General features: G+C 41.6%; 1 protein-coding gene across 2 annotated transcripts in view; it reads left to right on the top strand.

Annotated features, from left to right (window-relative positions):
- The first annotated feature begins 519 nt into the window (after positions 1-519).
- Positions 520-11,863, top strand: part of mms22l (MMS22-like, DNA repair protein) — a 14,004-nt gene continuing 2,660 nt past the window's right edge. The window contains exons 1-18 of one of the 2 annotated variants that reach the window (XM_061289307.1): positions 520-597; positions 852-1,034; positions 1,129-1,254; positions 1,760-1,812; positions 1,941-2,028; positions 2,108-2,285; positions 2,537-2,630; positions 2,905-3,035; positions 3,500-3,613; positions 3,691-3,867; positions 4,212-4,274; positions 4,366-4,485; positions 4,642-4,877; positions 6,554-6,770; positions 6,871-7,160; positions 10,467-10,645; positions 10,889-11,039; positions 11,193-11,320. In XM_061289307.1, the coding sequence (XP_061145291.1) occupies positions 859-1,034; positions 1,129-1,254; positions 1,760-1,812; positions 1,941-2,028; positions 2,108-2,285; positions 2,537-2,630; positions 2,905-3,035; positions 3,500-3,613; positions 3,691-3,867; positions 4,212-4,274; positions 4,366-4,485; positions 4,642-4,877; positions 6,554-6,770; positions 6,871-7,160; positions 10,467-10,645; positions 10,889-11,039; positions 11,193-11,320 (2,521 nt within the window). In that variant the 5' untranslated portion in view covers positions 520-597; positions 852-858. Of the gene's footprint in view, positions 638-851; positions 1,035-1,128; positions 1,255-1,759; positions 1,813-1,940; positions 2,029-2,107; positions 2,286-2,536; positions 2,631-2,904; positions 3,036-3,499; positions 3,614-3,690; positions 3,868-4,211; positions 4,275-4,365; positions 4,486-4,641; positions 4,878-6,553; positions 6,771-6,870; positions 7,161-10,466; positions 10,646-10,888; positions 11,040-11,192; positions 11,321-11,863 lie in introns of both variants that reach the window. The other variant, XM_061289306.1, reaches the window with a different exon arrangement.

The following is an 11,863-nucleotide window of genomic DNA, read 5'->3' as shown; positions in this document are numbered from 1 at the left end:
TTTTCAAATTGCAGTTGCAGGATAAATGTCCAGATTATAGATCAGTGGCTCTTAACCTTATTGGAGGTACCAAACCCCACCAGTTTCACATGCACATTCACCGAATCCCTCTTTAGTGATTTTTTTTTTCTTTTCTCAAATTCAAGACATCAATGTTTAGTACTGGTGCAGAAAATGAGCCATGCATGAATATCACCTTGTTCAAAGAACATAAACAACACAATGCATGAACTCAAAACAAATGACATACCTGCAAATCATCTGCAAGACCACTTCAGATGTGTTGTCACAAATTTACACAATAAATCAGGTTTGTTCGGACCTCCACAGTGGAGGCTCTGCCGAACCCCTGAGACCGACTCACCGAACCCAGGTTAAGGATCACTGTTATAGATGCTATTTACATCAAACTGTAAATGTTACATGAGACTTCTGCTACTGCTGTGTATTTGTTAAGCTACGCCCATTGTTAAACTTTCCACCAATCAAAGATCTTGACGTTTATTTTGCGCATGCGCAGTTTGAACGCGCGGAACTCTCCCGGAACTCAAACAGTTTATGACAACACAGGAGAAAGCGCCGATCTTTTAATCAAATGTACGGAATTTTAATTCGCATATAAACACAACAAGTAAAGGTTTGTTCATGTTTCTGTGCACTTTGCTTATCCGATCGTTTTTGTTTTCTATTTTTAACGCTGATTGGAGTAGAGTAGAGATTAAGGAACAATAACGGCACTGTAAAAATTCTGAACATAACTTGATCTTCACAATTGATTGAATCTGAAGTCACTGCATCATTTTTGTCGCGTTTTCCGTGTTTCTCATTGCATTTTTTTCTGATGATCAAAGGTGACTGATGAGCAGCATGGCAGACGACTTCAACCAATCCCTCACTCCCCCAGTGTCCCCTACAGATGGTCTGTGTGAGCTTCCCCCAGCCAGACCACCTTGGTTCTGCTGCTCTGAAGTTAAGGAGGATCCAACTGGGCCACTCTCAAATGAGGGATACACTGCTCGAGGTTCACTGAAAAGGTCAAACCTTTTTATGTTACTTCAGAGCATTTTACTGACTAATTGTATGACTGAACAAAAAATCATACTAACATGAAACGGACCCACCTTGCAGGTTGCTGCTGTGTCTTGATCCAGCCCCTGCAGACTATGAGAGCGACACAGTGGAGATGTTTGGTTTAACCTGGGTTACAGAGACAGCATTGGTCGAATCAACCAAACTACTCTTTGGACTACTCAGGTAAACCAAGACACAAAGCGCAGTTTGTTTTTGCATGTTGTGGATCCATCGTTTTCAGTACCGCTCATCATGTTTTTGTCAATAGGCTAAGACAACCTTTAGAAAACCCATAAAAGCATCATATTTTGTGTGACAAAACATATTTAATGTTTGTTTATGCATGTCAAAGTCAAAGTCTGCTTTATTGTCAATCCCTTCATATGTCAAGACACACAAAGAAACCGAAATTCCGTTTCCTCTATCCCACGGTGACGAGACATAGTACACGATAGACATACAAGTAGACGACACAAAATAAAAACAAGAAGGCACAAACAATAAATAATAACTAATAAATAAATAATATGAGTGATGAATAAATAATAAACAAATAACACAATAAATAAGAGGAGCAAAACTGAGCCAGTGTGCATACAGCAGACAGTAAGCATGTCAGTGGTAAATTAATATTTTATTGGCATGAAACTCTCAATCAAGTTTTTTATCGCTTAATGTTCCATTTCAGACAAAAGATCTACAGGCTTGAGACTATGACACAGCACAGCTCACATGACTTTGGTAAGCATAATTCTATTCCTATAAATTGAGGTTTTTCCAAAATTATTGGCCTGTGAAATTATGTCAAGTTGCAGTTACAAAATATTATATGTACAGTGTGGGTTGAAGCATGTGTTTTTGTGCCTTAGGTCAAAGAGGCAACCTCCACTATGAGGCCTCTGAGCTCAGACAGCAATGTGTTTCATTTCTTCAATATATTAAAGTCTTCTTACACAGGTAATCTTTATAGCAATATTATCCTAGCCATTGCACTTGACACGGTTTCTATTTAACTTTATTTAATTTATTTGTTCAGATACCTGAAGGTTTCCTGCAGCCTTGATGCACATCCACCCCACCCTTATGAGGAGTTGGAGGGTCAACTTCCATCTGTTCTTGTCGAAGAGTTGTTTGGCATCATTCTGCTCATTGGGCGTCTTAAAGACCTGCCTGCTAACATTCAGAATGCTTTCACTATACAGAACCCAGGAAAGGTACTTCGAGTCCTAACGGTTACTTAATTAAAATGTTGGGCTACATTTGTTAAATGACACATGAGTGAAGGAATACGATGAGTTTCTAGTTGCTGTAGACGTTACGACTAAAAGACAATTAAATTTGAAATACATTTGTTTAGTGTAGCTCTTTGCAGCACAGCCCACAACCAACATATGCAAGTGCTAGAAGCCCAAACATTGTATACTGTTACATTCTCCTCGAGGGATATTATGGATTGTTTCCACAGATTTTTCCTCCCTCTTGGCATTTACTGCACCTTCACCTTGACATCCACTGGTCAGTCTTGGAAATCCTCCACCTGTTTGGCCATAAGATGCATGGTATGTTTGCGTACTCTGAAATACAGTAGCTTAACAGATGTAAAAAGATTTATACGTAATGAAATTATCACACATGAACAAAATATGGGAAAAACACTTTTTGAAAAGAAAATGTGAGTGTTTAATATACAGAAACAAATATTCAATGCACAGGATGGTCTCGGTCTTCAAGGTGTTTTGCATTGTGGTTGCTGGTGATGTGCTAGCACAAAGAGGTTATGGCTTTCTGACCTTTAGACATGGTCCTGACTGTTATAGCTTCTCTTCTGCCCAGGCCAGGTGGTGTATGCACACCAGTTTGTGAACCTGACGGGAGAGAACTTGACTGATACCAGTCTGTTTGAGGACCACCTCTGCAGCCTTCTGTGTGACCTTACTGGCCTGGCCATGGGCAAATACAGCAAGGTGGGTGGGTGCTAAACAATGAGGGATTATATTTTTTACAGTACCAAAATGTTGAAATTACACAAGAGGATGAAATGTCTTGCAAATGTCTCATGAACATCTCATATATCAAACTTACACAGAACCAACCAACCTTAGACTTAGAGAACAGGCGCGTCAATGTGACGCTTGCTGTCATTTGATGTTATTTGCAGCTTGAGAAAAATAATTTTGCTCTGTGTGCTTGCCGCTGGGACAACTTGGCTAAACTCTCGTCCTTGCTCTGGGCAAACCACAGTGGTGTTTGGGGAATTTGCCGTGTTTGCAAATAATCATGGACCTTTTTGGGTGCAATGGAATCATGTCCTGCATTTCTTTCACGTGTGTATCAACAGAAAAACAGACAGCAAGAGTGATTCTACAACGCAAGCTTTTATTTAGAACTGTAGCCAAAATGATTGTAATGTAACTTTTTTTTCTTTTAGGTTAGGCCGACAGAGGTTCTTAGCAGTCATCATTACCTCTGCTCCTGCACTAAAGAGCTGTGGATCCTGGTCATTCACCTTTTGCAATATAGGAATAAAAGGCGACACTCACAGGTGATGCAGATGCAAATGTGTGCATATTTGCATAAATGAGATCTATATTCATTAGCTTGTCTCTCTTATTGCTTTAGTCTTTTTGGAGCTATATGAACTCATTATTGAGGCCTCTAGTGTCAAACAAACCTACGGCAGAACAGTTCAGTGGCCTCCCGACACACTGCAAGGACCCTCTAGGATTCACATGGTGGCTGCTCACTCATTTAGGAATGCTAGGCCAGTACAATCAAAATGGCATAATCCAAGCAGAGGTAAGAGGCACAATATCACAATTTTATAATATTTACATAATTTTGCGCACTGGCTGTTCATTACGTATATCTACACAATTTAGTATGATTCAAACCAACAAAGATTCCATCACTGACTATAGTATTTATATTTGGGGCTAAAACCTCTACCTCGTATTTGATGAACATGTAGTTCTGTTATTTTACCATATTTTTTATGTTGGTATTACTTGGAGTGCTAATTATTTTTGGAGGTGATACTTGGTGTTAAAGGTTTGAGAACCTCTGGTCTATATTAATAATGGTATGTTAAAAATGTTGACTTTTTATCCCTGTGTATCCTACACTTTCATCCATGCTTGCAGAAATCCCTAGATGACAATTGGACATTTGTGGAAGAGTTGCTCAAGTTGACTTGCAAGCCACAGGTCAGCATCATTCCGTAACTCATCAAACATAATGAAAACAAACATGTATTTTTATTTAGTCAGTGTTTACAACTCCACAATCCAATCATAGGGAGGTCTTGGAGAAGAGCAGGTCAGAATGCATGTGCATTGTTGTCTCTCTTTGTGTCTACTGTGGAAACCGAGTACCAGTGCTGTGTCCACCCTCTGGGACTACTACAGCAAAAACCTAGTAAGGTCAAATACTATGTTCAGTGCTTAACATCCAAAATTATCTTTTTTTTTCTGGTCACCAACCTTTGCCTTTCTTAACATGCTTATAATCAATTTGATGTAATCTCCAAAGTCATGTATAGTTTTAATGTTCTCTTCTGTCTCGCCAATCCAGGGTGCCTCATTCACCGTGCCTTGGCTCGGAGTGAGTGGCTTGGGCACTTTGTCCAAGTCCCCTCTGTCTCTGTTGGAACTGGCACGCAACTGCTGTGAGCCGTCTCCTGTCCGCTCCCAAGGACATACCCAGCTGTATCGTTCATCCAGTTCATTCCACATCTTCCTGCGACTGCTGGCCCTGTGCCTGTCTCAGGACAGGGTAGGGGGAGTACCACAGAGACAGCTCAAAGGAAGGTAAAGCTTGACCAAACCTCATTGTGTCAAATGTGCTTTTCCACAACACACATCCAACATCCAATGAGCGAATTAGTCTCAAATAGTTATTACATTATATTTATGATTTTGTTCATATACTTATTCTAGTAAAGTGATGTGATAACTGGCAAAAGGCACCACCACCCTTATAATGTTATAACTATCTTATGCCTTTCAAAGACGTACTCAGTAATTACATTTGTGAGTAAATTGAAACGAGATGATCATTATTTCACTATTTATACGATACAATGGTCACGGCATGTGTAAGAAAGCCAATCATTGAGTCCTTGGATCATCAAATGACACATACAGGCTGGGTACCCAAATGAGGCAGATAAGTCCGCCTAATGTCTTCCCTCTGTCTGGACTGCTCAGTGGCATTGCAGACATGGGGGCTAATTAGCTAACAAGCGTGGCGGTTAATTCGCCTTAGCAAAGCTTTGGTGGTTTCCAACATGGATAGTGATGGGGCTTGTGTGGAGGGGGGCTGTAGGATGTGTTTGTTAAGCCAGACTAGGCTGGAACATGTCCAGATCTCCCCCCCTCCGACATCCCCCCTTCAACCAAGGCTACACCACACCCAATCAAGAGGCTGTACTGTATTCCAATTTCCAACAATATTTGGGTAGTCCTGGCTGGCCTAGGGAGACATCCATGATGGCCATGTTAATGTGAGACATTTTGCGATACGCATGTTGATCCCCAGAACCAGGAATTTTGAATATCTGCTTGGCTGCAGAGAAAACACAGTCTTAAATAAACAAACAGAAACTGGCTACTCAATGCAATCTTATTTTTTTACATTCAGTCACACGCAAAGGCTGCAGCCATCCCCTTTAAAAGAGAGAAAATAATTAATAATACATAAATTATTGCTTGTTTGCTAAAAAATATATATATGGGGAAGGGGACCTTGAAAAAAAACATTGCATATTAAATCACATTATTAAGGGGGGGGGGGGCACAATTAGGTTATTTTTTCAAAATAGTTCAGCCCTAGATACACGTTTGTTTTGGGAGATGTCACTGCTGCTTTGACCCGCGCAGCATAACAACTTACCTGTACAGGCTGGCATTTCTGTTTGTGGTTTTGGGAGGTAGGGAAAATGGGATTTTATTTTTTTACAAGGTGTGCAGAATTTGAACTGGAAGCGTGGCAGTGTGTATGTTTGTGTGTGTTTTTATTGATCCTTCTCTGGTGTTGCAGTAAATTGGTTTGGCTGTAGAGAGGGACTAAGCGCCTACTGCTGTGTGTCTGAGTGTCTCTGACATTTAACTTGATCTTTAAAGGCATTTCTCCACAGTGCCCTCAGGATCTAAAAGAATGCTGGGTGTTTTGCTATTCTTATTCCCTCTCCCACCTTGTGCCCCCCGCCCCCCACTACACACACACACACACACACTTGCAAGTATGGCTAGACACCACAGATTTCCCCGTCTGTTGTTTGGGTAGTGGAGGCAGGTGGTAGAGCATCATGGGAGTGAAAAGTTTAGTCACTGCATTCTAAAAAAGGGACATGATACCTCTGAATTGATTCTAAATGGAACTAAATAGAATTTTTAAATTTCCAAAATCATGTTTAATGTTGCACCATGACACTATGTGTTCATTGTTCGCTTTTCCGCTCACTATTGTTTTGGCCCTTTTTCAGGATTTGCTCAAAGTTCTCCTCAAAGAAGATGAAGGAGCTGACAGAGGCCGGCCTCATGAACTTCCTGCTACTGTTTCTGGTGGTTGCCATGAAAGTGGAGCTGGAGGATGTTGCCAGTAAAACCTGTGAGCTGCTGAGCTTCCTCCCATCTGACTGCTCCCCAGGTCACCGCACGCTGGTCTGGAGGGGACAGCTGGCTCTGGTATTGTTATTTCAGGTATAGTCGGTCATCCAAAAATCTTAAAGCATGGTCCAGTCCAGGACATTTGACTCATTTGTGCGAGAGGTTTTGACATACTATATGTTCTTTGATGTAGGAGAGGGGCTTGGATCTTGGCCCCCTTGCTAGTGGATTGGCCACATCTTTCAATGATACCGCCAAGGAATTCTACAATAAAACTACGGAGATGTCTCGTAAACTTGCCCTCTGGGGGCCTCTCGGATCTTACCTGGAAGGGGTGGCTGAAGTGTTTGAAACTAGCACCAGGCTCAACCTATCAGAGGAAAAACTTCTGAATGAAGGCTTTGTTTGGTTGCTGCCTGCCTGCCGTCAATCCGAACTGAATTCTGTACTTGGCTTTCTGCAGACTGTCCTCGCCCAACTCAGGTGAGAGACTAATCATCATCCAGGCTTTTCAACCATCAATGTTTTTTCTCCCGTTTCCTATTATCATACTATTCTGTCACACATACTGACCAACACACGCTGCACAGGCCATAATTGTGATGATTATATTTTTTCAATATAGTGCAGCCATCAAAATTGGAAAGAACCAAAGTTCCTGCAATCAAAGTTAGAAATTATAAAAACATTCATTCGAGACAGGGAATAATGGTCAACTAGATTTTAAGTAACAATGTTGCTTCTTTCAGTTATATGTACATAAAACTACAGTAAAATAGACAAGTTGGAAATTTTTGATTTATGGTATGAAGTGAGATAGGATTGTACTTTCGTGTTTATGGTGGGCAGTTCAGGAATTATTGTGATCACATTGCTCAAAAAAGTTAATGTTTTACAATTTATTCATCCGAACCCTAAATACTTTAGTTTAACTCATTTAGGGTTTGTGTTCAATTGTCTAATATTGATGTTTCTGAATTCAAAGTAAAGTCATTGTTAATGGACTGTTTTTCTTTACTGTAACTCAAGTCGAACCACTGTGGCTGAGGCAAGGTGAAATGAAGTGCCATTGTAGGCCCCTAAATAATTTTCTGGGCTTTAAAAATAAAGCAGATGTCAAAAGGCAACTTTGCAGTCGTTTGTGCCTTGTAATTGTAATAGTTAAGTTGCATCAGTATAGCTCAATAAAACGCAGCTCTTACTGTTACGTGAATTGCTCTGTATGTAATAGTCTTATCCGAGATAATGTTGGACATTGAATAACATTCACATGCTTTTATTTCACAAACAATGCAATTTACCTAATGTTAAAACACTGCTTCAAAATACGCCTGGAAAAAAAAAACACCCTTAAGTGTGTGTTTCTGCGAGGATGTTAATAGACTCCGGGCACTCGAGTGTAGTGTTATTGTTTTACAACGTAAAAGCTTATGTTGAAGGGAAAAAAAACAAACTGCTGTTCCTGTAATTTCTCGCAGCCAAGTTTATGTGAGAGTGGTTGCCGCGTCTCTGTGTGTGACACTACAGCACAGACGAACAAGAGCGGCATTGGTTACATATTGACCGATTTATGAGAATTGCAAGATAATCGCCTAGAGTAGTCGGTCGGGTTCTCGTGCCAATTTGTCGTCATGGCAATTGCAAAGTAGCTATATTTAACACATAAGTCTCTGTATGCACCTACGCTGGCCTCAGGAAGCCAACCAGCCCACCAGTCCCTCAGACCAATGGAGTCCTGAATAGTGTTACAAGCCCATGGGACTCTGTCAGGATCGTTTCATGGTCATGGGAACAGCAGCGCTGCGGTTGGCATGTTGAGATGAAGCTAGACTGAAGGTCATGAAGGCAGGTTCACCTGTAGGACACGAGCTTTAGTTACACATTGGGCCTCAGGTGTAAGAGAGAGACACAACTGAGATGTTGCAGAGGTAAAACTAGATGAATGACGGTGTTGGTTTCCCAAAACCTTCTCAAATGGAGACACAAGGTATTTAGGTATTTGATTCCTCCTGGTGACATAATGTAAACTAATTAGATCGTGCAAATAATTTAGATTTGTCATACATAGACAAAAATACGCATACAGTAAATTCAAACAGGAGAAATGAGAGACTACAGTGTAAGGTTTGAGTTGCAGAGCCCTCCCACTGTTACTGATGCTTTTACGTGCTTATTTCTTTAGTTTACACATCCCAGTTTGGACACACAAAGCTATACAGCGACACACACTAAAAGTGAAACCCAACCTCGGTGTTACTCTCTTATTTCAATGTACACAGGATCTTGTTAGTGCACCTGATTCCCTAACTTTTCAACTCGCCTCACAGGGTTAGGAGGGCACGCATTTGCACATTAATGGCCTCGGTGAGAGAGTGGGGAAGGGAAATCACAGAGCCCAGCTGACCCATTTAATCAACAGAAATATTTTGTTTGTGTTACTCTCCCAAATTAAAAATGATTATCAATCTTGGGAGATAACGTTTTGTCTCTGTGGCTAACGGTGTCCCTGTTTGACAATTCATTATTAATTGTGGTAATTTTTTGACAGGCATATTTATCAGGTGCACCATTATACCTATTAAGAGCCATGTGGAATCTGCACACATTAAGATGATTATTGTGCCGGTGGTTGAGGAAGTGCCATCTGAGTGTTCACCCTTGATGGCACTTTTACAAGAAGCCAGTCCCAAGCCTAATTCCTCAGTTTTATTCCTTCTCATGTCTGTCTGGTGGGGGATCCCGCTAGTTGATGAGGTGAGCTGGCAGTGGCACAACCTGTTGGATCTGTTTTCAGTAGAACCAATTAACTCCAGTCCCCTCGGCATAATAGAAGGCAGGTCTTCCTCTGAGGTCATTACAACCTCTCACTTGATATCTAGCCTTTTGTTTTTGTCAGGAGAATAAGGGACACATCTCAGAAGTCAAATCAAAAACTCTAGTTGGTTTCTGTAGTGCGTGGTGCATTTTGGGTGACAGTGAAACGAGGTTGAGAACTTGTCTTTTGAGTTTATGAAGTTCATTAGTTCAAGACAGGATCAAACGGTGTCAGTGTTTTGTTGGCAACATGTTTAGTGCGTGCGTGTTTCTGTGTACATGCTGTAAGAAATGTCAGTTAGGGGAATTAAATGGGGTTTCTGACGATACCTTGTACAATGAGGGCTGATGGGTGTGAAAGGCCCATTCCGCAGTAGTAACGAGGCTAATGAATTCAGAGTCTAATCGATTGTCTCAGCTCTCTCTGGATTAGATGCAACCTTGCCGGAAGGGAAGAAGTGAAATGTATGTGTATGAGGGAGGAGGGTGGTACCCTGTACTCGCTGTACAACCCAACCCCTGCTTCCCCACACCCCCATCTGGGCAGTTGAGGGGGACAGGAGGATCACCTCCAGTCTAAATGAGATTACAGCTTCTTCAGCTGCTTATCTGGGCTAATGCCAGCCACTGTGGGGCTGCTCGTGAGGCTGCGGCTAGGGCCAGGGATGAGCCAGAAGAGCCAAAGTACATTGTGTGTACAGAGGATCAGCACTAGGCTCCCCCTCCATACCCATAATATCCTTTTCTCCTTCACCATCTCATCCTATACTCTGCTGCTCCACACCGCAGCACACCACAGCCCCCAGTAATCCCCCAGGAGGGAAGAAAGAAAACACTTAAGAAGCAGGGAGAGAGGAACAGTGGAGAAACAGGATTAATAATATGAAAAAAGAAGGTGGGGTGTTGGGTGGTGTAGTTTTGCGCACTGGGTTTGACTTTTGCATTGGACAGATTTGTTTGTCTGTGTTTTTCCAGACGGGCACATCAATGTTGTGTCCAGTCAGGACCTACAATGAACCGACTGACTACCAACAGTGTTGTGAAAGAGCCCCACCTAGCGGTGGCTTCAGCACTCTGGGCACATTTCTTCCCCTTCCTCCGCAATTTACGACTTTCTCAGACGCCTCCAGCCCAGTTGGCAGATGCTGCTGCAGGTCAGTATCAATGTTATCCTCCATGACAGAAAAAGTGACCCGAGGCTAAAAAACAACCAATGAGTTGAGGGAAAAATGAATTTAACTGCCTTTTAAATCCGTCTAAGAATTTATAAGAAATAGAGGGTGAGGAAGGTAAATCAATTGTGATAGCCGATGACAAGATCAGAAGATGGCACACAGATCATGCATGCTGAAACATGGGCGCCTTTATTTGTCTGAATTCATGTTGTATGCCTGTAGGCTTCACACTTCTGGCATTCGAGCTGCCCGCTTCCGCCCCCCAGGACCTTCAACCCAATCCAGTTCAATCCATCATGCAATACTTCGGCTGGGATGACATGGTTCATCCACTTCTTGTCACGCGCTACCTTCCGCATCTACTCCAGAACAGGTAGCAAAGCTTAATTTTGATCTGGTCCGTCACATCTAAATGAGTGTTCATGCAAAAGAATCAGAAAGTGTGATTTGTGGTTTACACGACATTTGTTTTAACCGTTTGGAGATTATTTGAAGCCCTTTGGTCATTATTATATCTTTTATTCAGCGAACTGGTGTCCTCACTTAGTGGCGATCGTGGGATCATTGTGTCTGCCTCATCGCAAAGTATGTCAGTCCGGGCCTGGTTTCGGTGTGTTCTACAGCAACACCTTGGTGGGTCTGAAAGCAGAGCAGGTAAAACCAAATTTAGTGCAAGCTTCTTTTTTTTTCTCGTGTCCGTTTGATGCAGCTGATATGGTATCAATTCCCACTCAATGCCCCATTTGCAAATGCCTTGTTCGAGACTCACAATCAGTCTTGGATTAGTGATTAATCTTCCGATTAATAAAAAAATAATACACAATGCGTAAAATAAACCCGACCTTCTCCAATACATTATGATGGATGTCAATCATTCCTAGATTTTTCCTATTTGCAAATTGGCCTGGTCCAAATTCTCTGAAAATTGATAGAAAATGTACCCCCACAATTGGTAAACATGCCAGAAATTTGTATAAAGTCAGGGTTTACTATACAACACCTGGCAGCAAGCAGGTTAGGTTCATTGAATCTGTTACCATGGTGACTGACTTGGAATTTCTCTTACTCGTCATCTTGGACTCATCTCAGGTTTAACCTTGACAGAGTTTTCACATAACCTGATTCTAGCGTAGTCCCCACCTTCTTCACGTGAAGATGGATTATTACAAATTACTAGCTGTTGGTTTTCCTTTTTTT

The sequence above is a fragment of the Syngnathus typhle genome, linkage group LG10, assembly GCF_033458585.1.
Source record: "Syngnathus typhle isolate RoL2023-S1 ecotype Sweden linkage group LG10, RoL_Styp_1.0, whole genome shotgun sequence".
In the NCBI taxonomy this organism is placed as follows: domain Eukaryota; kingdom Metazoa; phylum Chordata; class Actinopteri; order Syngnathiformes; family Syngnathidae; genus Syngnathus; species Syngnathus typhle.
The sequence above is the reverse complement of the archived record's forward strand: the minus strand, read 5'-3'. Positions and strand labels throughout refer to the sequence as shown.